Source organism: Salarias fasciatus, chromosome 12, assembly GCF_902148845.1.
Source record: "Salarias fasciatus chromosome 12, fSalaFa1.1, whole genome shotgun sequence".
Taxonomy (NCBI): Eukaryota; Metazoa; Chordata; class Actinopteri; order Blenniiformes; family Blenniidae; genus Salarias; species Salarias fasciatus.
In genome coordinates, this window is record NC_043756.1 from 23,530,602 (window position 1) to 23,557,857 (window position 27,256).

General features: G+C 39.8%; 2 protein-coding genes across 3 annotated transcripts; both read right to left on the reverse strand.

Moving 5' to 3' along the window:
• Positions 1 to 181: 181 nt before the first annotated feature.
• On the reverse strand, positions 182 to 10,641 carry LOC115398044 (prostaglandin G/H synthase 1-like). 2 transcript variants are annotated; one of them, XM_030104667.1, is made up of 12 exons: positions 10,572 to 10,641; positions 8,993 to 9,073; positions 8,823 to 8,894; positions 6,823 to 6,939; positions 6,601 to 6,741; positions 5,500 to 5,643; positions 5,246 to 5,427; positions 4,756 to 4,839; positions 3,810 to 4,056; positions 2,873 to 3,159; positions 2,097 to 2,244; positions 182 to 1,582 (listed from the first exon to the last, which is right to left on the reverse strand). In XM_030104667.1, exons 2-12 carry the CDS (start codon positions 8,997 to 8,999, stop codon positions 1,230 to 1,232), a joined length of 1,782 nt encoding a protein of 593 aa, XP_029960527.1. In that variant the 5' UTR covers positions 9,000 to 9,073; positions 10,572 to 10,641; the 3' UTR covers positions 182 to 1,229. The 2 variants fall into 2 exon arrangements, with proteins under 2 accessions (XP_029960527.1, XP_029960528.1); XM_030104668.1 differs by having other exon boundaries at positions 10,533 to 10,622.
• Positions 10,642 to 18,323: 7,682 nt separating this feature from the next.
• On the reverse strand, positions 18,324 to 26,841 carry ptgs1 (prostaglandin-endoperoxide synthase 1). Its single transcript, XM_030104657.1, has 12 exons — positions 26,737 to 26,841; positions 24,914 to 24,994; positions 24,744 to 24,815; positions 24,157 to 24,273; positions 23,935 to 24,075; positions 22,899 to 23,042; positions 22,645 to 22,826; positions 22,145 to 22,228; positions 21,221 to 21,467; positions 20,454 to 20,740; positions 20,082 to 20,229; positions 18,324 to 19,567 (listed from the first exon to the last, which is right to left on the reverse strand). Exons 2-12 carry the CDS (start codon positions 24,918 to 24,920, stop codon positions 19,218 to 19,220), a joined length of 1,779 nt encoding a protein of 592 aa, XP_029960517.1. The 5' UTR covers positions 24,921 to 24,994; positions 26,737 to 26,841; the 3' UTR covers positions 18,324 to 19,217.
• Between the last annotated feature and the right edge of the window lie 415 nt (positions 26,842 to 27,256).

Sequence of the window (27,256 nt, forward strand, 5' to 3'; positions counted from 1 at the left end):
TGTATCATCCAAAAATTATTTTGTTGTAAATATATTTCAATGTGTCTATGTGAAGCTCTTGAAATGCTGTTAACCTACTGATAACCAATAAATATACCTTCTGTTAGCTGTTCTGGTTTGATGTGGGAAAAGAATAACTGAAGAAACTTTTTGGTCTCAGCTGATGTTTTATTGGCTCGTCACGACACACAGTGTAAATCCAAACTTGACCAAAGACTGTAACTGTTAACACCACGCAAGATGATCGCAGAGCTGCCCTGAGAATGGCTCCAATTACTTTAAACTTCTTGAGGCAGGGCCTCCTCAAACATAGCAGATTTGATCCTCTTGATCAGAAGTGGTCAGTCGTCGCATGTGTCCAGGGCAGGACCATGAGATATCAGAGAACCAGTGTCTTATATCTCTGATGACACATTTAACCTTTATTGCTGTTCACCAACCTGTGGGGGAGCCAGCTCACATATCTGTGCAGTCGTGCTTTCATGATTATAATAAGAGTGATCAAATCGAAACGCTTCATCATTGTGTCGTGAGTGAATCACATGCGATGTGCTTTCTTTCCCCATGTGTTGTACCATGGATCTAAAGCTTCCTTTTCTCCCTATCGATCCACGGAACTCAGAATTCTTTCATTAATGTACAGTGCTGAAGATATTCTGACAATGTGTGTTCCTAAAACATAAAATGATTCTGCTATGGTGTGACGAGTACAAATGAGAAGTGAAAACCACAAATAATGGTAACGATAACTAGAAAAGCACTTGGAGAGCGCAGACCTCCACCAAACAGCTCAGCCCCACCCCCTCTTAATGCAGATCACTCCCAAAATATAACCATTTGTTCCTAGTTCCATTCTGAACGTTTCCTAAAGATTTCAACATAATCCGTTCTTAACTTTTTGAGTTATGTTGAAACAGACAAACAAGCAAAACAAATAAGCCCTACTCAAAAAAATTGTAGTGTTACAATCTAGAGACCTTTCTATGTGTATAGAGAGAGAGAGAGAGAGAGAGAGAGAGAGAGAGAGAGAGAGAGAGAGAGAGAGAGAATGGAAATGTGTTCTTTTGCACAAGTGAAATACTATGACATGTGAGAAGATATGACAAAATGTCTGCAGGATTTATATGCACTGAATTGTAACTGTTATGATAAAAACAGATGTTTTTTCCCATACTGCACAACGTTATGATCATTCTGAAGCCACACATTAAGGTGTAATTACCAGGTGATCAGAGCTCAGTGGACTGAGTTCTCTGTTCTCCAGACTCCTCAACAGGAGGGACGTGGAAGTCAACAAAGGGACACCACTTCGTGTTGAGACACACCACCTTCTTCAGAGTGGACGTTTTGACAATATCAAAGCCGGTCTCTCCTCCAAAGGTGCTGGGCTTCCAGTAATCAGGGGAACAAATGGGGGTTCCCATCATGCCCTTCAGTGAGAAGGGGCCTCCTATCTCTATGACGTTCTCTCCAAATAGGCTGCCACCGGGACGAGCTTTGTCCAGCAGCATGCCAGGGTAAAACTCCAGAGCGTCTATGTCTCCGTACAGCTCCTCTAAACCTCGAGCCATGTCCTCATCGTCTGTTTGGGAAAAAGTCAAAGCAGATAAATTATCAAAAGATTACAATTAAATGTGTTTTCTCATGCAATGTGTTACTATGTGGTGACACACTCCATGATTTCTAGAAGAAACAGCTTCAGATGAATATAAATGCATAATTTATTTAGTTAACTTATATTAATGTTCTGCAAGCTGACTCTAAATCCAGCTGACATTCAATCTCAGTGATATAACAAGTTCTTTCTATTAATTGTTCTTTCAGATCGCCATGTGGGAGGTTCTGATGAATCATCTTTAGTGGACACAATTTGTGTGACATAAAGTTGGTTCAAAATCTCTTTTCTCTAATTGACTAAGAAATGCAAAATGTGAGAGAGATCTCAGAAAATCACCCACCAAGCATTTTGGAAATTTATATTTTCCCATGTACAATTTAGAAAATAATGAAAAGATTACAGATATTTTAATATCCTGTGCATCTTATATATGTGTGCAGCATAATAAAAGACCAAGCATCATGGGGCCTCGGCTCACCGGTGAACTCAGAAAAGGACGTGTATGGAGACAGATTAAACTTCTTCCTGTATTCATTGAAAGGCCGCACACGAGTAGCTCTGGACTCTTTAATGACGTTCTCCGCCACAAAGTACAGGGATTCATGAGAGTTGCGACCTCCTCCGACCTACAAAGCATGAAAACAGTGTAACATGCAGTTAAAACACCAGCACTGTGACAGTTTGAGCAAGATTTGAATTTATTACCCCAATTTTTAAAAAAAATAGTTTAGCATCCACCTTCCTATTCATTACCATTTAATCCACATCCAATGTGCGCTTATTAAAGTATTGTGATGCAATTTATCCAAGCCAACCCAGGGTGTAAAGCATGGCACTTCATAAAGATTTTGTCAGGACCAACACAGCAGCAGGCAATCACCCCGACCTCATATCCACTAACTGACAATTAATGGACTGAAAAATCATGAATGCACATTAATAACATGCAAACTCCAGACCAGATAAAAACCAACCATTTCAAACCAGGTGTATTCTGGTTGTGAGACAATGGTATTGAGCACTGTGATATCCTACTGTGATTTAGTCATTTACATTTCAAAGGTGTTTATCAAAGTCAAAGTCAGCTTTATTTGTCAAATATGCCATACATAAAGACATACAGCACAAATGAAATTACAGTCTTCTCACACCCACGGTGCAACAAAACATATCATAGTAAAAAATAAAATAAATAACTATGAACACAGTATTATTTGTCTCGAAGTACAATTTAGCACTTCAGTGTAACATTACCTGTCCTGCAGGCTGCAGAGAAAAAGCTTCCGCCAGTTTCTCAACACCGTAGTGCGTGAGGATGGTGGTATTGTACAAAAACTGTGAGTAGGTGAATTCTGTGCCGTCAATGAGAAAGCTGTCGGGCATCAGCGGGTGCCAGTGGTAGAGGTGGCTGAACTCCAGGGCGATGCGATTACTGTACTGGAAACGCTCCTGGAAAAGCAGCGTTGGGTCGAACTTCAGCTTCAGTCTGTAGCCACTTAGATGCTGAACGTACTCCTCTATGATGATCTTTATGGTCTGGCCTGTTGGGAAAATTGGTTAAAATCAATATTGAAAAATTATTTAACAGCTGGCCCCATTTAATGTTGAATGTGGCAGTAGGGTTAAAATCTTGAACATGGCTCCACAGAATATGAATTTCATCCTCATCCTTCATACACTGCTCTGAAATTATGTTCTCAAAATTATGTGATTAAAAACTTAAAAAACCAGAAATTCTACTGCTGCGCCTCGATGGAATTTGGCCACTCTATAAAATGCATGGGTATTTGTTGGTACTTATGGGCATCAAACATAAGTAACAAAGCTGTTGAAATGGATCATTTCACTGAACCATGACAGTCCTGAACTTACAGAAATCCATTTTGACATCTGCAACATCTATCAGCTCAGAACTGTTTGTTCGAGGCGTGCTGCTCGGTTTGGTGCTGACAGATGGACGGGGTGGTTAAAAGAAGAAGAAGCAAACTTGTCAGGACTCGCTCCAGCCCTAGTTAAGTTGGTGTGGTATTTCAGTCTCGTCTTTTCGTCGTTTTGAGCACTTTTCATTTCATTATGAAAATCACCTGTCTCCTCTGTGTTTCAGATCACTTGTCTCCCTCTTCCTGTCTGCCTTTCCCTCTCATGGGAGATGTCAGATTTTCAATATTTCCATTTCCAAACTTGAACTCACCAATAACAATGAGTCGAGTGGTCTGGAAGAGCTGCTCATCATCCCAGGTGGGATGCTCAGCCTTCAGGATGTCACACACTCTGTTGTGCTCCCTCAGCCAGATGGTGGCGTACATAGTGAGACCCGGCAGGAGGCCAAATTTCTCATCACCGATGGCCAGGCGGTGCTCAGGGGGCAAATATTCAGGGTATTCCATGTACACAGGGACTGTGTCTGTTGTAGGAGGGAATATTTCCCCATTTATCAGCTGTGGATGAAAAAGATAAATGAAACTTGCTCAGTTATTAATTTTCAATTCAATCTTTTGTGATCATTGTGAACTATAAACAGGAAACTATCACTTATTGTTATGATTGAATCTCAAATAAATGTGAGATGAAATGACACCATGGAGTTGGATGTGTTAAAGAAGATCAATTTAAAAAAAAAATCAAAACTTCAACCCAAAAATAAAAAAACATCATGATCAGTTACAGATCAAGTCAGACTCTTGAGAAATGAGGAGCAACAGAAGAGATGAAGACAAAATACAAGGCCTATTAAGGGGTACAACACAGCAAACATCACAAAATAAAGTTCACGTTTAAAAGTCATGAGGAGCCAGCTGGGAACATGTCTCTGGTCACCATAACAGCTCAGAGTTAGCTTGTCTGCACCTCATTTTCAAATGGAAAAAACAAAACTAAAACTTGAAGGCAAATGTGTTCAATCATAATCAATCATATTGTGACTTCTATAATCAGTTAGCATAAAGTATTTTCACATATAAATGTCCTAAATCAAAAATGTGTGAAACTATGCACATCTAATACAGTTCTCAACTCCACCTGTATGTAGATCTGTGCGTTCATGCAATTAAAAAATTCCACCTGTCTCTTCTTTCACAAAACTTAAATACATCATACCTTCAGTATTTAAAAAAACTTTTTTGAAATGATTTAAATACCTGATATTTCAGTTTGCCATCAACGTGAAGGCGAAGTTGATGCTGTCTCTCAAGATTGTCTCCATAGATGTGGCTTGCATCTACCTGGATAATTGAATTTAAAAACAAACCAAAGTTTCATTGCTCAGTTCTGTACTGCAAAGTCAGATCAGAAAGGCTTTAACTAGGCTTGAGTTAACGGTGTCTTAAATAGTTTTAATGTACTTTATTTACTGTTAAATGAAGCATCATCAAGAGAGTTTGCATAAACAGAATCTGGGTTTGTTAAAGTTGGTAACAACAAGGTTTCCACTCAGCAACCCAATGAATTTTCTTTTCTTTTGTTTTTCCTTTGAGTCACCAACTGGATATCTTTGTGTCGTTGCAAGAAATATGATGACATTCATATTTGTCTTGAGCTTTAGTTCATCACCATGTGCAGATACACTTGCAGCACAAACACTGTTGTTCAGTGAGACTGTGTCCACTAACTCACTATTGTCTCTCTCACCCCATGTCCTAAAGCTTTGGTGAAACCTCCTTGTGTTTCATGGTCTGTCTTGAAAAACTGGTGTGAGAAGTGTTGAGCCATGAAGGCAAACATCAGGTTGGTTCCCTGGGGGTCTGGTCTGAACTTCTTTCTTCTGAAAAATCTCCTGACCAACACTCTGGGTTCAGGGAGAACAGCTTTACCTGCACAGAAGACACCACTGATGCTTTTTCTCAAACCCACAGTCACTGGAGTCCCTTTGGCCTGGGTCTCACCTTTAGTGCCCATGGGCAAAGGGCAGTCCTCAGGTACAGGAGGAAGGATCCGGGTGTAGTAGGAGGTGTTGTAGTACGACTCCCAACTGAGGTATCCATATTTGGAATTATATGTCGGAGAGGTTGGAATGAAGGAACTTCTGACTTCGGGAAGAAGGTGAAAGATACACATTTCATGATGATTTCCAACATTTTCTTTAGAGTTCAACGATGATTAACTACGACGCTACCAAAGGGGCTGACTGGAAGTCTCGGTAGAAAGTTGTATCTGATTCCTTAAGGTTTGTTGAACACCTCTAAGTTTCAGATAAAGGGGGCAACACATTCTATTTCCTCAATCATATTTTGAACTTTTCTATTTGAAACATTTAGAATTTCAAGCATATTTTTAATAGCTTTATTTGTCATTATATGTGTCATCCAGTTACATTACAGGTGCATCAATAATGTACAAAATAATCAATAATGTGCATAAAATGTACAAAAGTACACAAAATATAAAAGTACTAAAATGACCATGAGCAGGATTGAAGTGAGTAGATTATACCTCTAATATCCAGATCAGCTGTTATTCAAGGGTCTGACGGCCCAGAGATAAAATTAGTTTAAAAGTCTGGATATTCAGGCCTTCATCAACCTGTTGGGCTTCCAGAAGGAATCCATTTTAGTGGGTAGTGAGCTGGATGGGACGGGTCTTGGACTATGGCAGAGGTTTGTCTGGCATGTGGAGCTGTAACCTCTTCCACTTTGTTCTTCCTCAGAACTCTGCTTCCTCCTCTGCTGAGCTCTTTTTTTTGTTTGTTTGTTTTAGAGTAGTTTTAATGAAGGATGCTGAAACAGTGTTCCTTTTCAAAATCAGACGTTGAATTTCCCTATTTGATAATGTTTAGAATTGAAACTGCCTCAGTCGCTCAGGAGAATTTTCTCAGTTAAGCTGCCATAGGTTTAGAACCCTGGAGGATGTTATTCCTCTAATTACTCCCTTCATACTTTGCATGTCACGTGTATCAGCTGATCAAAGTCAAAATTGAAATCAACACTGCTCAATATGTTGAGCTCTGTGAATCTAAACTATTGTCTGGTTTTCAACACTTCACCTACCTGTCAGCAGTAATCTCATGAACACGTCTCTGAGGAAAGAGTTGTTGACCATGTCCCAGAACCAGTGGAAGTGAGTGAGGAGGAAGTGGATCGTCGTCGGGCTTGGCTTCATCATGAGACGAACTCTCGTCCCGAACTCCGCTACATTACAAAGGCAACATAAACAGGAGTGCAGTGTTTGGCTTTAACAGCCCATGAAGTTGGAAATGTGCCCATACTTACCAACAGTGCAGTTGTCTCCATAGAAGCCAGTGTTTGTGCAGTCACATTTGAAGAGATTTTCCCCGAATCGCACACACACTCCTGAGTTCTGACAAGGGTAGTAACAGCAAGGATTCACTGCAACAAACGGCAAGGAAAGACAAAGAAACTAAATTAATTTTTTCAATGGAAATTCTCAGCAAATAATAATGTTGTAAGACCTGATTTAAAAGTATACAGTGGGTGTGTCAGCAGTCCTCAGGTGTTCAGGAAGTTTGTTTTGACTCATGAAAGAAGCTCAGATGTCTGGATGTTCTCTATTCTTCCAGTAAATCTGAGATGTCTGAAATAACTGTATTTCAGACATCAAGTCATGGATGGCAATGAATTTCCTACAGCTCAACCAGGACAAGGCTGAGGTTTCAGTTATCGGTCCCGAAGGTCAGAGAGAGAAATTTTTACCAAAATTACAGGATTTTAAACCAGCACAATCAGTTAAAAACCTGGGCGTGATTTTTGACTCTGAGCTAAGTTTTATTCCACACATAAAAAACATAACTAAGATTGGATTTTATCACCTTAAGAAAATAGCCAGAGTCCACCCGTTTCTCTCTCAGGCCAGTACAGAGGTGCTAATGCATGCTTTCATCTCCTGTAGATTAGACTACTGTAATGCCTTGCTCTCTGGTCTTCCCAAAAAGAATATTTCAAACCTACAGCGATTACAAAACTCAGCCGCACGTGTGCTGACGAGGACCAGGGGGCGGAGCCACATTACACCGGTTTTACAGTCGCTGCATTGGCTCCCTGTCCGCTTCAGGATCAATTTTAAAGTTCTCTTATTAGTTTTTAAATGTCTTAACGGCCTTGCGCCTTCTTATTTAACTGACCTGTTTTTACCCTGTCGACCCTCGCGGGCCCTGAGGTCCTCTGGCAGTGCCTTATTGTGTGTTCCTAAAGCCAGAACCAAGACTCATGGCGAGGCGGCTTTTAGCCACTACGGCCCCCGCCTGTGGAACAGCCTGCCGGAGAACCTCAGGACCACAGAGACTGTTGATATTTATAAAGGGAGGTTGAAAACACACCTTTTTAATCAGGCTTTTAACTGACCTTTTATAGTCCTCTTATTCCATCTTTATTTATGTAATTTTATTCTATTTTATTATGTACTTTCAGCTTGTTTTACTTTTTTAGTTTGTAATCCTATCTTATTATTTTTATTTTAATTTCGTATCATATTTTATCATGTTTTAACTGTTTAATTCCAGTGTTTCCTCAGGGGAGGTCCTTCACACCGGGAGTTGGTCCTGGTCCAACGCTGGGGTTACTGTGCTTGGGTCCTTGGGTCCTGGCTGGCCTGGGGGGCTCCACACTTTGGTGTGCGGGTTCCCTTGGTCTGTCGGGGTCAGGGGTCGGGCGCTGGAGCCCCAGTATTAATTGACCCTCGATTTCTCCTGGTGTGGGCGGCCCCACTGGTGGTGTTTTCCCAAGATGCTCAGTGCCATGCCATGTCTCCTCTGTTCTGTGCAAATTAATGGGAGAGTGTGTGCGTGCGTGTGTGTGTGTGTGTGTGTGTGTGTGTGTGTGTGCGTGTGTGTGTGCATGCGTGTGTGGAGCATACTGTTTGATGGCGAAGTTTTTATTCTTTTTGTTTTTATGACTGTTTTTACTGTTCAGCACTTTGCGTTGTTTTTATTAATATGAAAAGTGCTATGTAAATAAAATTTGATTTGATTTGATGTATTGAGGCCTGACATCATTCAAGGCCCCTTTGTAGACTGTAATATTCTCCAGAGGTGTTATGCCAGTGTGTGTAAGTGTAGTTGTAGCTGTGTTTATATATGGAAGGTGTGGAGAACAGGCTTTCTTGTTTTGTGTTTCGTTATCTTTTAAATGTTGTTACATACTGTAAAGCACTTTGTGCTTCTTCTGTTAAATAGTATGAAAAGAGCTATACAAGGACAATTTGACTTGATTTGATTTGATTTCATTTCATTTCATTTGATGAGAAAACAACTTACCGACTCCTGGATCACCTGCACAAGATGAGCTCTCCAGCAGGAGGATCAGCCAAAGGAATATTAAGCCAAACACTATGAACAAAAAGTAAAAGTCATCATAGGGTGGTTTCAACTTCAGGTGAAAACCTTAAATTGTGTAAACTTGCTGAAGAAATAATTGCTGGACTCACTTTTCATCTTTAGTCAGATAAGAGTTAACTATCACTGGACTCCACAGTATCACTGTTTCTGCAGAGACAATCCTCTTTCAGCTGGAAGAGGTGATGAAGTCGTTACCATAAAAGTTTCATATATTTATTTATTAATGAGTAAAAATGAATAAACAATAAATAAATCATGAACATTATTTCCATGTGTCAGTGTGATGGATAAGGTTAGAGGACAACAGATTAAGACTCAGCTCCCCCTGCTGGTACATTGCTGTAAATACATGTACACGTTGAATTGAGATAGAACATTCCACACTACATCAATGCAAACCATCAGAGACCTCTTCACTGTTCCTCACTTTTAAATTTAACTTCTTCAGTCGTATTAAACATTAAATATCTGGATGCAAAGATGTGACTGATCACCTGATCTATGTTCAGTGTCAGAGTCCAACAAGACAGAAGATGAAGCCGTCCTCCGTGAAGGAAAAACACAAATGAAATTGCATCATTATACTCATCTGTTGATTTATTCTGTGTCTAACCAAGAGCTGCAGAGCCCTGCAGCTAACCAGTCACTAACCAGATCATCTGGCAGTGAGGATTTAGCATTAACCACTACTGCACTGTACACATCTACATAAAAACTCTTTTGACTGAATTTTTACCAATTAAGGATTTTTTTCCAGAAGAAGTCATCCACTTAAAAGATGTGCAGATTTGAGGTGAAACCCTCTGTTTATTTGCAATTCGGTAGCTCCTGTATCAGAAACAATGATCCATAGAAGACATAAAGACAGATTTCAATAAAAAATAATCATGACGAGTTTCTTCTAAGCTGTTCAACAGGCGATTTCATTGCCGATTGTAAAACATGAACATGAAGCCAACTTTAAGTCTTCAGGCTATACATGGGCAGATTGACTTCAGCACTCTGCCCAGTATAAATATAGAGTCTGTCCCTCCTTAGTGTGACGTGTTGTTTGAGGCTTCCGCCATATGTGTGGCGAGGCAGGCTCTCAACACTCTTGTGTGTTTCTCCAGGTTTTCTTCAGTCTTTCTGTTTTTTGCAGGGATCTCGCCCGGCTGCATCCTGCTCTGACCTTTGCCCCCAACACTCACAGTAACTTCACCTGATGTTTAAGCGCATATATATTAAGAATGTATGTGCTTCATTTTGATGCCACACTTGAGTTGGAAGTAATGTACTTCCTGATTTGACAAGTCGGATTGTTTATCAGATGAAGACTGATAACCCTGAGAGATCAGTGAGAAAAAAATCTTGACAAAAAAAATTACCTAAAATATTTTTAAAAAAAAAGAAAAAAAATCCACATAATCCAAATCAAATTAAAGGCAATCTGAAGCTGTAAATTGTTGATGTCTGTTGATCTTGTTTGGCTGAGATTCGGTCCTTAAGAATGACTTGATGTCTCTATTTCCGAACAATGTCAAGGAATTAAATGAGTACTTGGTTTAAGCCTCATTTAAGCCTCCAGATTTAAACCTGGAGGCTTAAATGCTGGTTTGATTCCCAGGTATGAAAGACAGATTAACTTACAAAAGCTGATCCTGCAGGCAATAGAGCAGATCACCATACCTGCTGAAAAGAAAGAGGGTTCAGCCGAAAGAATGTTTATCCTCAGAAGCGTCTGCTCCACACACGTTTGAGAACAGAAGTATTGATGGGCTGTGGTTTTATCCCTGTATTGACATACATCATGTCACCGCCTGCCTCTGGCATTGTGCCATCACGGGAGTGGAGCTGCCTTTCAGGAACATCAGATGGGGTGTGTTTGTAATATGTCTATGTTTTTAATGCACTTTTAAAGTCCTCAAATGACCAGAGAGGGAGACTCATGCCCATTATCAATATTTTTCCCAGGAGACAGAGAATCAGAACAAGTGGTTTATAAATAAAGCTGAATGGAATTGAATTGGTTGGGTTGTAGAGTGTGTGACCTTCAGCAGGTAAAGGCTGAGAAAGAAAGAGTCATGTGTGTCAAATCTGTGCTTCAGGTGGAACACAAAACTCACAAAGAGACATAAACACCAATCAAACTTTATCCATGATCAGCTCTTTGGTCACAGTGGCGCCGCCTTGAACAGTGAAAAGAAAGAATAACAACCATTTAGACATGGATGACTGAATGATAGGGGGATAAAACTCCAGTTTTTACAACATAATGAATAAACAAAGAAACTGTTGATTCTTCATCTAGAAATCTTCACAGTTTGTACTTTGGATAATAAACCCAGTGTTTGATTTGGTTGGAAAAGTTGTGTTAAACACACAGTGATTCTGACCAAAATACATTTTTTTGCAGGAAATTAGTTCCACTTGGTGGCAAGGATGAGACATTATGAAAGCGTTTGTGAAGAGTTTCAAAATGAAATTAAAGATTAAATAAAACTACAAGTTGTGAAATACAATGCAATTTTAATAAGTTTCACATTTTCAGAAAATTGTATTACATAGAAATACGATAAGGGGAAAAAAAAAGTCATAAATGTGAAGAGTTAGCTTCTCTAAATGACATGTTATTGGCGGTTACGCCCACTCTGTTAATGTGCACATATAAAAGCATTAATGCAGTCATGTTGGGACACATTAGCAGAGCTGTCATCAAACCCAGCTAAAGTTACATCAGGTAACAGGAAGATGTGTCAGAATCTGCATTTTAGACACTTAAGTCTTACTGGAAGTATCAACAAAGACAAACTACCAGTGTGCAGAACAAACCAGCAGGAATATTTTAAGAGAGTTTTTACATCTTTGTGTTTAAACTGATAATGTCATAATATAGTCAAAAACAATTTTTACAGCCAGAACTGAGTGAGTATTGCAGAAAATGTATCCTTTCGGAATCAATACGATGGCTATCATATCCACTATACCTATTCCTATTCAGCAAACTGTACAAAATCTTTCAATTACTTTTTTTATTTCCAAGAAATGTTTGTGAAATGTTACATTATTGGCTGCAGGTAGTACATTCTTAGTTGATTTTTTGTTTTGTTCCTTCTTTTAGAATGTTCATACTGCTTGGATGTATTCATAGGTGCTGATAAATCAAAGTTTTTTGAAAGTATTTTTTTAAAACCACTTCACATGTAATCGATCATGACTGGCAAAATGTTATTGGAATAATACATACTTACAGTAATTGTTTGACTGACTGTGATTTCCTAAATTCAAATAGCAAGGACATTATATTTTGTAGATTATCTTAAATGTGATTGTGGGATGGGCATCAAAGCTGAATATGTGTTTTGTGCACATTTCAGCCGATATGCCACAGCGTTTCTTTGGTTTTTACTCTTGTTGGATGATTTAGATATAAAACAAAAATTTACCTCATTGGCAACCTATCAATAAACAGGAGTCTCAGCAGCATATTGAGGAAATACACACAGTGCCAACTTTTCCTCCGCTCTATAAAGAACAAAGCTATGCAAAACAAAGTGACCAAACCGGATTTTTTTAATTCGCTCTGAGAAAGAGCTCAGTGAGTCAGCCCTCAACAATATTTCACAACATTACCATTGTTAAAGGTGTTAAATAGATTGTATTCATTAGTAATATTTTATTACTATCAGTTTTAAAAAGGCTTCTGTTGAATTGACGAGTGTTATTTGTGTTGGATGAAGCCTGAACATTGGAGGGCGAGACTCACATGAAACTCCAAACTCTTTAAATGTGTTGTGGATGCAGAGCGGCTGTGTTACAGTGAGGGGGACTCACTGTGTTTTTCTAAGCTGAACTGTGCCAACTCCCTGACAGCTGATGAATGACTCCACATCTGGCTCCTCCCACAGATCTCAGACCATTTGCAACATGTAGTGTAAAAAGGCCAGAGCGCTGGGAGCACCTAAGACTGACTCACACAGATTTGGCTCCAAAAACATGTTAAATTGTGATGGTTCTGATTTAACTGTAACTCCTCATTTATGTTGTAAAGAGGAAAGAAAAGGATTACCGGTAGATATTCTGTACGGCAACATGAAAATACACCAAAAGCTCCAGTTCATGTTTAAATCACGTGAGAAAAGACTGTGACATACGTAAATATAAATTCCAAAGTCTTGTTGTTTTCACATCATTTTTTTAAAGTAGCTCTTCATGGATCTGAAACAAAGGACCCAACATGTTTTGTTTATCACTGTTACAGGATTTGAATCAGTACACTTAAAACTTAACTTTGAATTGACCTGTATGAAATCTTACTAACCTCTGTATTTCAGTTTGTTCCCACATACAGAATTGAGTGGAATATTAGCTACACTTGATTCTTCAGTGATCTACTTACACTGGGTTGTCTTATCTGATCTGATCTTGCCAGACCTGACACGCACACAAAACTCACTGATGACAGAAAAACATGTAAAACAACACACACCATGCATTTAAGATGTCTGTGTGTCCTGTGCTCCACATCAGAAGGAGTCCATACTTATGCAGATGCATTAATGTGACTCACTGCATCTGAAATCCTTTATGGCATGTTGTTCATGACCGTGCCTGTTTTTTTGGGAGGACGTGCTAACCAGCTCAGCCTGTTGCAGAAATGTTGCTGTTATTTTTTCGAGAGACATTTTCACTCCTGACTCTCCACAACTTTCTGAAGATATTTATTTTGTTTCCATTTCTCGGCCTTGCAACTCTGACTCTCCTTGTTTTAGTGCAGACGTTCACCAGTTCTTCTGAGCTGTGGGAAATAAGAAGGCTACGTTTGGTTATTTCTCCTTTTTTTTTTAATTGAACCAACAAGACCAGAACAATTACAGCAACTCCTTCTTCAGTGTATCAGAGTACAGCAGCTTCTCCACTTTTCAGTTCCAAACTGTCCCCCACCAAACAAGTGCAGGAAAGAAATGGAGCAAAGCGGTAGTTCTGACAGGCACGGAGTCAAGCTGCTGGCCGAGCTCCCGCGCATCAGGGGCGGCCTTACCACCTCACATCAGGTGATCAGTTCCCCTCCCAGGCAGATCAGCTGATCTATTGGGTGTGTATTTAAACCACCCCAGTCTACCTGAGTGTCTGGCCGTCATCTGCACGCTGCTCGTACCCACCTCCTCCCCAGCTCCTCCTTGTGTTCCGACGGCTCGTATCTATCTCCTCTTTCTGTCCCTGCACCCAACCGGAATAGCAGAAAACCGCCACCTCTGAGCCTGGTTCTGCAAAGGTTTCTTCCTGTAGAGGGAGTTTTTCCTTTCCACAGTCGCTTATGCTTGCTCATGTGGATCTGTTGGGTTGCGCTGTAAAGGTGTCTAGAATCAACCATGTTGAAATTGGCAACTCATATAAGCTGACTTGAATTGGATGCTTGCTCTGTTCCGGGGGTTCTTGCTGCTGCTCTCCCTCCCTCGTGACCCTCCAAGTCGGCACTTGGAAGGCAGGGGGGAGTGCTCTCCCTGCCTCAAGGCTTTCCCCACAGGCGTGGGGAAGGGGAGGGAGGTCCCAGAACAGAGCCACACCGCCAAGTTCAATTTGCTGCTTAAAGCTTTGTAATTCCTTAGTCATCTTTTACTAACGCTCATTATTGTCATGTTATCTAACGATGGGTTGTATTTATGTTGTGCATATTGTTGTTCCAATGTTCATGCATTCTGGATTGTAATAAAATTTTGACAAAGTGATCCTGGCAGAACTGATTCAACTGATAAATACTCACAAGAAATACACCCTATTACAATGACAGTGATAATGATGTCTAAATGGTGCTGTAAAAATCTCAGTTATTGAAAAATAATGTTTGCCCTATACTGCTTCACAAACATAGATTTAGAAAATAAATTCAGTCAGACAAAATAACCCAAAAATATAACTTCAGTTCCACAGTCTGTTCAGAATCTCCCCCAGTGCTCTTTTATTTCCAATGTGACAATGTCTTAATTTAAATGAAAGTGCATACAGGCAAAAAATGATTTACATTCATTCTTAATTAAATCAAATATGATGCAACTTCATTGTGCTTTGTAAAAAAAAAAAAAGGTTGCTTTAAAGGTACAATAAGTAAGAAATTCACTCTAAAACAGTAAAAATCATTCCCATTTTTCACCTGTCATTGAGGAAACATTCCCTTTAAATCATCTGTCGTCTCCATCAGCAGTGTATTGGTCAAGTTTTTTTCTTTAAAAATGAGAGTTCAGTGAGGAACAAGTCGGATGGGCTCCAGAGCCAAACATATGTGAGTTTCCAAAGTTGGCAAAGAAGCAGAGCAGCAATCTATTTCATGCATGACCGCACAGTCGGCCAACCGGCCGTGCATGCGTAACACACATGCGACGCTGGTCGTGTGTGCACAACACCTGCCACAAATGTGCACGCTGTACACCGAGCACCAGAACTGTCTAAACTCAGTTCAAGTCTCCCAAACTGGTAACCTACGACAGGGGAATACGTTATGTGGCGTAATATTCTTTATTCCACCTTTAAAACACATTACAATGTTGCTAACTGCTCAGTCAGGAAGTTCCAGATGACTTCATCATCTAATTTGCCGAGGGGCTCATGAACATATCTCGGTCAAGTCTGATGATGACATCATTTAGAACCGATACATTGTTGCAAACTCCTCAGTCAGTGAAGTTCTAAATGACGTCATCATACAGAAAGAAGGAACGATATTGCTGTCACGTGACAAGACAAGACAGAACTACAGCCATAGAGCTCTGATCATTCAAAGACAGCTTTTAAATGGAAGTACAGACATCTACTGACATACATCTATTATGACTTATTATTCTTTAACAAATTTAGAAATTCTATCTGCAGTTACAAATCAACTTTGGTTGGTGTCTTGTCTCAAATTATCACACAGCAACTGTCACGGTTGCAGGTGGAAGGACCCGCGCGCAGGCAGCCAGGTGGAACGAAAACTCCTTTATTTTCAGGACACAGGACAAGGTCAGAGGAACAAGCAGGGTTGAGCTGGTGCAGGCCCGGGAGACAGGCACACACGGACAGACCCACAAGGAGCCAAGAAGGCACACCAGGAGAGCAGGGCTTAAGTAGGGTTGACACAGGTGAGGCACATTAGGGCGGTAACGAGGCAGGCAGGACAACATGAGGGCAGACAAACACAAAACAAGACCCCAGCACCCCCATATGGCTGCAGGGGCACAGGGTGTGACGGCAAAATTCAGATAGATGTAGCATTTCCTGTTTTAATTTATTCTGTCAAGTGTCCATTTATTTCATTAATCATACATCCAAATGTATAATAAACAATTGAACATGCATCTTAAAGTTCCAGCGAGACGAGATCCAAATTCTTTGACATATTTCAATATATAAAGTAAAGCAGTTATTTTGTCTAGTAACTAGTTGATTTTAAAATAATGTAACTCAGTTATTGAATTAGTTACTTTTTTAAAGAAGGAATTAGTAACTATAACTAATTACTTTTAAAAAGTAACTTGCCCAACACTGGTGTACATGGTTACTGTAGCATAAGAAGAAGAAGAACAAAAGAAGAACAAACAGCACTTATAAACTATAACTTTCTGTGTGTTTTTATTGTGGATACATTTTAACAGCTTTTATTTTGTTCCTTGACTTTTCATTAAATGTCATCCATTAAACCCTGACATTTTTTCATTTTTTTTCTTGGTTACATTTAACAATCATGATGAATTAAAAAATTAAATATGTCAGACATTTTCACTCAAACTTATTTATTTATTTATTTATTTTTTCAAATTATGGTCAGCTGTGCCTCAGTCTAAACTGCCAAGCTAACTAGGATGGCTGGCATGGTATGCATTAAACCTGCTCTAGGGTTGCATGCTCGTACAACAGAGACAAACATAAAGTTCTGCCACAACTCTCATGCAAATGTATCAAAACTGTTTTTCATTGGGAAAACATTGGAGGCGGTGGTGGGGCAGGGGTTTGGTCTTGAACACTGGTTTGGCTTCTGTCAAACAAACACATGTTCAGAGGCATGAAGACAACACAAAGCAACAAATTCACTTCAGCCTTTAGATTTTCACTTTTCAACTACTAACCCCTAAAGCAACGTGCAAACATACTTCATATTAAGGAATATTGAGCTCTTTATTATATTAGAAAATAACACAATGGGCTCCATGTGGTGGAGTAAAAAGCTCTGCAGGGCTTTCAGGGAGACAAGTATGCCCCTGTGATGAGCTGTGTCACTATCAGACCCTCTCACAACAGTCCCCCCAGTTACATCCAGAAAAATGTTTGATAAAGTGCACTGCAGAGCCAGATAACTTCTTTTAAGGGAAACGCAAGTTACTGACAAAAAGTGACTTTCAAGTATAAAATATAGAGCAGTCCACAGTTAAGGGAAATTAAAAAATACTTTAACCTCTTCTGCTTTTTGTTTCCTTACAACTAACGTTTTGAGTTGAAAAGACTACTTTATTGATTAAGTCATTCATCACAGCAGCTCCACTTTGCAAAGACCAAGGAAAGAAACTTAGAAACTAGAAAATAATCGTTATAGGGAATAGGGGAATGGGAAGACACAACAGAAGTATTTTTCGTACTTCTCCAATGGGACGTTTTAACCATTCAGAGCAGGGATGTCACAGATGGCTCTGTCAGAGACCCCATCTGAGATAACACTCGATGCCCCTCGCATCGAGCCCCCATTGCCGTTCCGTCAGCCAGGTCGGTCCGTTTCCACTACTGGACAGGAAGTCTGCTAATCTGTAACAATATGAGGAGGAACAATATAGTTTTCGTCCTGGTCGCGGTACACTGGACCAACTCAGCTGATAAAAAAATCCATTTAAATTCACAGGTTTCTGTATGTGTGTGGTTTATAAAGCTACATCATCTAAGATGCCGCATGGCATTTAAAGGGCAACTCCGGTTTTTTTTGACACCTGGACCTTATTTATAGGTGTGTGCATGCTCATATACTCACTCAGACAAACATCGTGCAGCTCGGAATCCTCCAGAAGTTATTGAGATCCAACCGATTTAGCTGCACTTAGCAGGGGCCATGGCAAGGGAGCTTCAGCGCGGGACATAATCTCTGCAAAATTGCTCATTTCGGCTATATTTTTTCATCCATCGCCGGTGTTATCATAAAGTCAGCTCGTCTCCGACCCTCTACATCCTGTTATTCTCACATTGCTGCTATAATTAAACAGGACCTAAAACCCTATATGTACATGTATATGTCATCCAAAAATTATTTTGTTATAAATATAATTCAATGTGTCTGTGTGAAGCTCTTCAAATGCTGTTAACCTTAACCATTATAATAATTACTGATAACCAATAAACATACCTTCTGTTAGCTGTTCTGGTTTGATGTAGAAAAGAATAACAGAAGAAAGGTTTTGGTCGCAGCTGATATTTTATTGTCTCGTCACGACACACAGTGTAAATCCAAACTTGACCAAAGACTCTAACTGTAAACACCATGCAGGATGATCGCATAACACCGGTAGCTTATTTCTCTGATGACACATTTAACCTTGATTGCTGTTCACCAACCTGTGGGCGAGCCAGCTCACATATCTGTGGGTCTTTCATGATGATAATAAGAGTGATCAAATGGAAATGTTCCACCATTGTGCAGTGAGTGAATCACATGTGTTTTCTGTCCCCATGTGTTGTACCATGGATCTCATGCTTCCTTCACTCCCTGTTGATCATCAGACCTCAATGTACAGTGCTGAAGATATTCTGACAATGTTTGTTCCCAAAACATGAAATTCTTCTGCTATGGTGTGACTAGTAGAAATGAGAAGTGAAAACCACAAGTAGCTAATGGTAATAATAACTAGAAAAGCACTTGGAGAGTGCAGACTTCCACCAAACAGCTCAGCCCCACCCCCTCTTAATCCAGATCACTCCCAAAATATAACCATTTGTTCCCAGTTCCATTCCGGATGTTTCCGAAATATTTCAACATAATCCATTCTTAACTTTTTGAGCTACGTTGCTGAAAAACAAACAAGCAAACAAACAAATCCTACTTAAAAACCTAGTAGGGTTACAATCTAGAGACCTTTCTATGTGTTGCGAGAGAGAGAGAGAGAGAGAGAGAGAGAGAGAGAGAGAGAGAGAGAGAGAGAATGGAAATGTGTTCTTGTGTGCAAGTGAAATATTCTGACATGTGAGAAGATATGATAAAATGTCTGCAGGATTTATATGCACTGAGTTCTAACTGTTATGATAAAAACAGATGTTTTTTCCCATACTGCACAACATTATGATCATTCTAAAGCCACACATTAAGGTGTAATTACCAGGTGATCAGAGCTCAGTGGACTGAGTTCTCTGTTCGCCAAACTCCTCAACAGGAGGGACGTGGAAGTCAACAAAGGGACACCACTTCGTGTTGAGACACACCACCTTCTTCAGAGTGGACGTTTTGACGATATCAAAGCCGGTCTCTCCTCCAAAGGTGCTGGGCTTCCAGTAATCAGGGGAACAAATGGGGTTTCCCAGCAGGCCCTTCAGGGAGAAGGGGGCTCCCATCTCTATGATGTTCTCTCCAAATATGCTGCCGGGACGAGCTTTGTCCAGCAGCATGCCAGGGTAAAACTCCAGAGCGTCTATGTCTCCGTACAGCTCCTCTAAACCTCGAGCCATGTCCTCATCGTCTGTTTGGGAAAAAGTCAAAGCAGGTAAATGATCAAAGGATAACAATTCAATGTGTTTTCTCATGCAGTGTGTTACTATGCGGTGACACACTCCATGATTTCTAGAAGAAACAGCTTCAGATGAATGTAAATGCATAATTTATTTAGTTAACTTATATTAATGTTCTGCAAGCTGACTCTCAATCCAGCTGACATTCAATCTCAGTGATATAACAAGTTCTTTCTATTAATTGTTCTTTCAGATCGCCATGTGGGAGGTTCTGATGAATCATCTTTAGTGGACACAATTTGTGTGACATAAAGTTGGTTCAAAATCTCTTTTCTCTAATTGACTAAGAAATGCAAAATGTGAGAGAGATCTCAGAAAATCACCCACCAAGCATTTTGGAAATCTGTATTTTCCCATGTACAATTTAGAAAATAATGAAAAGATTACAGATATTTTAATATCCTGTGCATCTTATATATGTGTGCAGCATAATAAAAGACCAAGCATCATGGGGCCTCGACTCACCGGTGAACTCAGAAAAGGACGTGTATGGAGACAGATTAAACTTCTTCCTGTATTCATTGAAAGGCCGCACACGAGTAGCTCTGGACTCTTTAATGACGTTCTCCGCCACAAAGTACAGGGATTCATGAGAGTTGCGACCTCCTCCGACCTACAAAGCATGAAAACAGTGCAACACGCAATTAAAACACCAGCACTGTGACAGTTTGAGCAAGATATCAATTTACACCCCCCTTTAAAAAAAAAAAAAGTTTAGCATCCACCTTCCTGCATTCTGACAATGATATTGAGCGCTGTGACTGTGATTTAGTCATTTACATTTTAAGGGTGTTTATTTTTCTCTAAGTACAATTTAGCACTTCAGTGTAACATTACCTGTCCTGCAGGCTGCAGAGAAAAAGCTTCCGCCAGTTTCTCAACACCGTAGTGCGTGAGGATGGAGGTATTGTACAAAAACTGTGAGTAGGTGAATTCTGTGCCGTCAATGAGAAAGCTGTCAGGCATCATCGGGTGCCAGTGGTAGAGGTGGCTGAACTCCAGGGCGATGCGATTACTGTACTGGAAACGCTCCTGGAAGAGCAGCGTTGGGTCGAACTTCAGCTTCAGTCTGTAGCCGCTTAGCTGCTGAACGTACTCCTCTATGATGATCTTTATGGTCTCACCTGTTGGGAAAATCCGTTGAAATTCATATTGAAACATTATTTGACAGCTGGCCCCATTTAATGTTAAATGTGGGATGGCAGTAGGGTGAAAATCTTTCACATGTCTCCACAGAATATGAATTTCATCCATGTACACTGCTATTTAATTATGTTCTCAAAAATACAGAAACAGATGGGCGGGGTGGTTAAAAGGAGAAGAAGCAAACTTGTCAGGACTCACTCCAGCCCTACTTAAGTTGGTGTAGTATTTCATCTTTTCATTGTTTTGAGCACTTTTCATTTCATTATGAAAATCACCTCTCTCCTCTGTGTTTCAGGTCACTTGTCTCCCTCTTCCTGTCTGCCTTCCCTTCATGTGTGTGCTTACTCATGTTACGTATATTTATTTAGTGTCTGACTGAATTGTTTCTTTCTCCTGGAATATACCTTATAGGGGATGTCAAATTTTTCAACATTTTCTATTTCCCACGATGAACTCACCGATGACAATGAGTCGAGTGGTCTGGAAGAGCTGCTCATCATCCCAGGTGGGATGCTCAGCCTTCAGGATGTCACACACTCTGTTGTGCTCCCTCAGCCAGATGGTGGCGTACATAGTGAGACCCGGCAGGAGGCCAAATTTCTCATCACCGATGGCCAGGCGGTGCTCAGGGGGCAAATATTCAGGGTATTCCATGTACACAGGGACTGTGTCTGTTGTAGGAGGGAATATTTCACCATTTATCAGCTGTGGATGAAAAAGATAAATGAAGCTTGTTCAGATATTCAATTTCAATTTTATCTTTTGTGATCATTTTGAACAAATGAACGAGAAACAGGAAACTTCATCACTTATTGTTATGATTGAATCCCTAATAAACCTGACTTGAAATGACACCATGGAGTTGGATGTGCTGAAGAAGATCAAATCAATTTTTAAAAAAATCAAAACTTCAACCCAAAAAATAACAAACATCATGATCAGTTACAGATCAAGTCACTCTTCAGAAATGAGGAGCAACAGAAGAGATTAAGAAAAATGACAGGGCCTATTAAGGGGTACAACACAGCAAACATCACAAAATAAAGTTCACATTTAAAAGTCATGAGGAGCCAGCTGGGAACATGTCTCTGGTCACCATAACAGCTCAGAGTTAGCTTGTAAAACTTGAAGGCAAATGTGTTCAGTCATTATCAATCATATTGTGAGTTCTATAATCAGTTAGCATAAAGTATTTTGACATATAAATGCCCTAAATCAAAAATGTGTGAAACTATGCACATCTAATGCAGTTCTCAACTCCACCTGTTTGTAGATCTGTGTGTTCATGCAATTAAAAAATTCCACCTGTCTCTTCTTTCACAAAACTTAAATACATCATACCTTTAGTATTTAAAAAAACTTTTTTGAAATGATTTAAATACCTGATATTTGAGTTTTCCATCAACATGAAGGCGAAGTTGATGCTGTCTCTCAAGATTGTCTCCATAGATGTGGCTTGCATCTACCTGGATAATTGAGTTAAAAAACAAACCAAAGTTTCATTGCTCAGTTCTGTACTGCAAAGTCAGATCAGAAAGGCTTTAACTAGGCTTGAGTTAACAGTATCTTAAGTAGTTTTAATGTACTTTATTTTCTGTTAAATATAACATCATCAAGAGAGTTGCCTACAGTTTGTATAAACAGAATCTGGGTTTGTTAAAGTTGGTAACAACAAGGTTTCCACTCAGCAACCCAATGAATTTTCATTTCTTTTGTTTTTCCTTTGAGTCACCAACTGGATATCTTTGTGTCGTTGCAAGAAATATGATGACATTCATATTTGTCTTGAGCTTTAGTTCATCACCATGTGCAGATACACTTGCAGCACAAACACTGTTGTTCAGTGAGACTGTGTCCACTAACTCACAATTGTCTCTCTCACCCCATGTCCTAAAGCTTTGGTGAAACCTCCTTGTGTTTCATGGTCTGTCTTGAAAAACTGGTGTGAGAAGTGTTGAGCCATGAAGGCAAACATCAGGTTGGTTCCCTGGGGGTCTGGTCTGAACTTCTGTCTTCTGAAAAATCTCCTGACCAACACTCTGGGTTCAGGGAGAACAGCTTTACCTGCACAGAAGACACCACTGATGCTTTTTCTCAAACCCACAGTCACTGGAGTCCCTTTGGCCTGGGTCTCACCTTTAGTGCCCATGGGCAAAGGGCAGTCCTCAGGTACAGGAGGAAGGATCCGGGTGTAGTAGGAGGTGTTGTAGTACGACTCCCAACTGAGGTATCCATATTTGGAATTATATGTCGGAGGGCTTGGAATAAGGGAACTTCTGACTTCAGGAAGAAGGTGAAAGATACACATTTCATGATGATTTCCAACATTTTCTTTATTGTTCAGAGATGGTTAACTGCGAAGCTACCAAAAGGGTGGAAAGTCTAGGTAGAAAGTTGTATCTGATTCCTTAAAGTCTGTTGAACACCTCCAAGTTTCACATAAGGGAGGCAACACATTCTCTGTTTCAAAAATCAGACTTTGAATTTTTCTGTTTGAAACATTTATAATTTCAAGTGTGTTTTTAATAGGTGCATCAATAAAAAAATATACAAAGGTACACATAATATAAAAGTACTAAAATGACCATGAGCAGGATTGAAGTGAGTAGATTATACCACTAATATCCAGATCTCCTGTTATTTAAGGGTCTGACGGCCCAGAGATAAACGTTTTTAAAATCTGAACGTTCAATCCTTCATCAGCCTGTTGGGCTTCCAGAAGGAATCCATTTCAGCAGGTAATAAGCTGGATGGGACGGGTCTTGGACTATGGCAGTGGTTTGTCTGGCATGTGGAGCTGTAACCTCCTCCACTTTGTTCTTCCTCAGAACTCTGCTTCCTCCTCTGCTGAGCTCTTTTTTTTGTTTGTTTGTTTGCTTTTGAGTAGTTTTAATGAAGGATGCTAAAACAGTGTCCCTTTTCAAAATCAGACGTTGAATTTCCCTATTTGATAATGTTTAGAATTGAAACTGCCTCAGTCGCTCAGGAGAATTTTCTCAGTTAAGCTGCCATAGGTTTAGAACCCTGGAGGATGTTATTCCTCTCATTACTCCCTTCATACTTTGCATGTCACGTGTATCAGCTGATCAAAGTCAAAATTGAAATCAACACTGCTCAATATGTTGAGCTCTGTGAATCTAAACTATTGACTGGTTTTCAACACTTCACCTACCTGTCAGCAGTAATCTCATGAACACGTCTCTGAGGAAAGAGTTGTTGACCATGTCCCAGAACCAGTGGAAGTGAGTGAGGAGGAAGTGGATCGTCGTCGGGCTTGGCTTCATCATGAGACGAACTCTCGTCCCGAACTCCGCTACATTACAAAGGCAACATAAACAGGAGTGCAGTGTTTGGCTTTAACAGCCCATGAAGTTGGAAATGTGCCCATACTTACCAACAGTGCAGTTGTCTCCATAGAAGCCAGTGTTTGTGCAGTCACATTTGAAGAGATTTTCCCCGAATCGCACACACACTCCTGAGTTCTGACAAGGGTAGTAACAGCAAGGATTCACTGCAACAAACGGCAAGGAAAGACAAAGAAACTAAATTTATTTTTTCATTGGAAAGCCTCAGCAAATAAGAGTGTTGTAAGACCTGATTTAAAAGTAGTGGGTGTGTCAGTAGTCCTCGGGTGTTCAGGAAGTTTGTTTTGACTCATGGAAGAAGCTCAGATGTCTGGATGTTCTCTATTCTTGCAGTAAATCTGAGATGTATTGAGGCCTGACATCATTCAAGGCCCCTTTGTAGACTGTAATATTCTCCAGAGGTGTTATGCCAGTGTGTGTAAGTATAGTTGTAGCTGTGCTTATATATGGAAGGTGGGGGACTGGCTTTCTTGTTTTGTGTGGTTTTATTTTTTTAAGTTTTTCACTGCTATAAAGCACTTTGTGCTGCTTCTTTTAAATTGTATAAAAAGTGCTATGCAATAAAGATTTGATTTCATTTGATTTCATTTGATTTGATGAGATTTGAACAACTTACCGACTCCTGATTCACCGACACAAGATGAGCTCTCCAGCAGGAGGATCAGCCAAAGGAATATTAAGCCAAACACTATGAACAAAAAGTAAAAGTCATCATAGGGTGTTTTCAACTTCAGGTGAAAACCTTAAATTGTGTAAACTTGCTGAAGAAATAATTGCTGGACTCACCTTTCATCCTTAGTCAGATAAGAGTTAACTATCACTGGACTCCACAGTATCACTGTTTCTGCAGAGACAATCCTCTTTCAGCTGGAAGAGGTGATGAAGTCGTTACCATAAAAGTTTCATATATTTATTTATTAATGAGTAAAAATGAATAAGCAATAAATAAATCATGAACATTATTTCCATGTGTCAGTGTGATTGATAAGGTTAGAGGACAACAGATTAAGACTGTGAGGAAATTTCGCAGAGCATCAGCTCCCCCTGCTGATACATTGCTGTAAATACATGTACGCGTTGAATTAAGACAGAACATTCCACACCACATCAGTGCAAACCATCAGAGACCTCTTCACTGTTCCTCACTTTTAAATTTCACTTCCTCGGTCGTATTAAACATTAAATATCTGGATGCAAAGATGTGACTGATCTGTTCAGTGTCAGAGAAGGGAGAAGATGAAGCCATCCTTTATGAAGAAAAAACACAAACAATATTGCATCATTGTACTCATCTGTTAATTTATTCTGTGTCTAACCAAGAGCTGTAGAGCCCTGCAGCTAACCAGTCACTAACCAGATCATTTGGCAGTGAGGACTCAGCATTAACCACTACTGCACTGTACATATCTACATAAAAACTCTTTTGACAGAATTTTTACCAATTAAGGATTTTTTGCCAGAAGAAGTCATCCATTTAAAATATGTGCAGATTTGAGGTGAAACCCTCTGTTTATTTGCAATTCGGTAGCTCCTGTATCAGAAACAATGATCCATAGAAGACATAAAGACAGATTTCAATAAAAGATAATCATGACGAGTTTCTTCTAAGTTGTTCAACAGGCGATTTCATTGCCGATTGTAAAACATGAACATGAAGCCAGCTTGAAGTCTTCAGGCTATACATGGGCAGATTGACTTCAGCACTCTGCCCAGTATAAATATAGAGTCTGTCCCTCCTTAGTGTGACGTGTTGTTTGAGGCTTCCGCCATATGTGTGGCGAGGCAGGCTCTCAACACTCACAGTAACTTCACCTGATGTTTAAGCGCATATATATTCAGAATGTATGTGCTTCATTTTGATGCCACACTTGAGCAGGAAGTCATGTACTTCCTGATTTGACAAGTCAGCTTGTTTATCAGATGAAGAATTCAGCACAATGGTTGATACAAGACGCATTGTTAAACATGAGATCAGAGGTTTGTCATTTCTTAAAGCTTCTTACGGCTCACAAATTGAGCAGCCAGCGTCACGTTTCAGACGTCTGTCAGCTGGTGACTCCTTCAACAAATATACTAATGTTTTTTCCCTCTCTACACGTCTCATATGGTTTCATTTCAATGGATTTTCAAAGGAGTCAATATCTCACTATAAATCAAACATTGGAGAAAAAAAACAAAGGCCCCATACTCTAAGCAGATTTGCATCTGATTTGTGTCTTTTGTTTCAGCTCCCATTAATCGCTTCAGAGCCTCTTGAATTAAACGAGCCCAAACTAATCTACACCTCAACAGTCACATAGCACTGATGACACCCTGACAGATCAGTGAGAAAAAAAATCGAGACAAAAAAATGACCTACAATATATATATAAAAAAAAAAAAATGAAATAAAAACATCCACGTAATCCAAATCAAATTAAAGGCAATCTGAAGCTGTAAATTGCTGATGTCTGTTGATCTTGTTTGGCTGAGATTCTGTCCTCAAGAGTTACTTGATGTCTCTATTTCCGAACAATGTCAAAGAATTAAATGAGTAATTGGTGTGAGGTTTAAACCAGGTGGCTTAAATGCTGGTTTGATTCCTAGTTATTAAAGACAGCTTAACTCACAAAAGTTGATCCTGCAGGCGACAGAGCTGATCACCGTATCTGTTCAAAAGAAAGAGGAAGCAGCTGAAAGTATGTTTATCCTCAGAAGCGTCTGCTCCACACACATTAAAGGACAAAAGTATTGATGGGCTGCGGTTTGATCCCTGTATTGACATGCCAAAGATCATGTCACCGCCTGCCTGAGGCGTCATGCCATCACGGGAGTGAAGCTGCTTTTCAGGAATATCAGGTGGGGTGTGTCTGTTTTGTGTCTATGGTTTATGCAGTTTGAAGGTCCTCAAATGACCAGAGAGGAAGATTCATGCCCATTTTCAATAATAGTCTTTGGAGAAAGAGAATCACGACAACTGTTGGGTTTCAGAATGTGTGGCCCTCAGCATGGGAACATTCTTAACTTGACCTGAAAGAGTCATGTGTGTCATGTGAGAATAACAGCCATTTAGACATAAATGACTTTATGATCGAGGGAAAACACTCCACTATTTACAACATAATGAATGAAAAAGAAGCTGTTGATTCT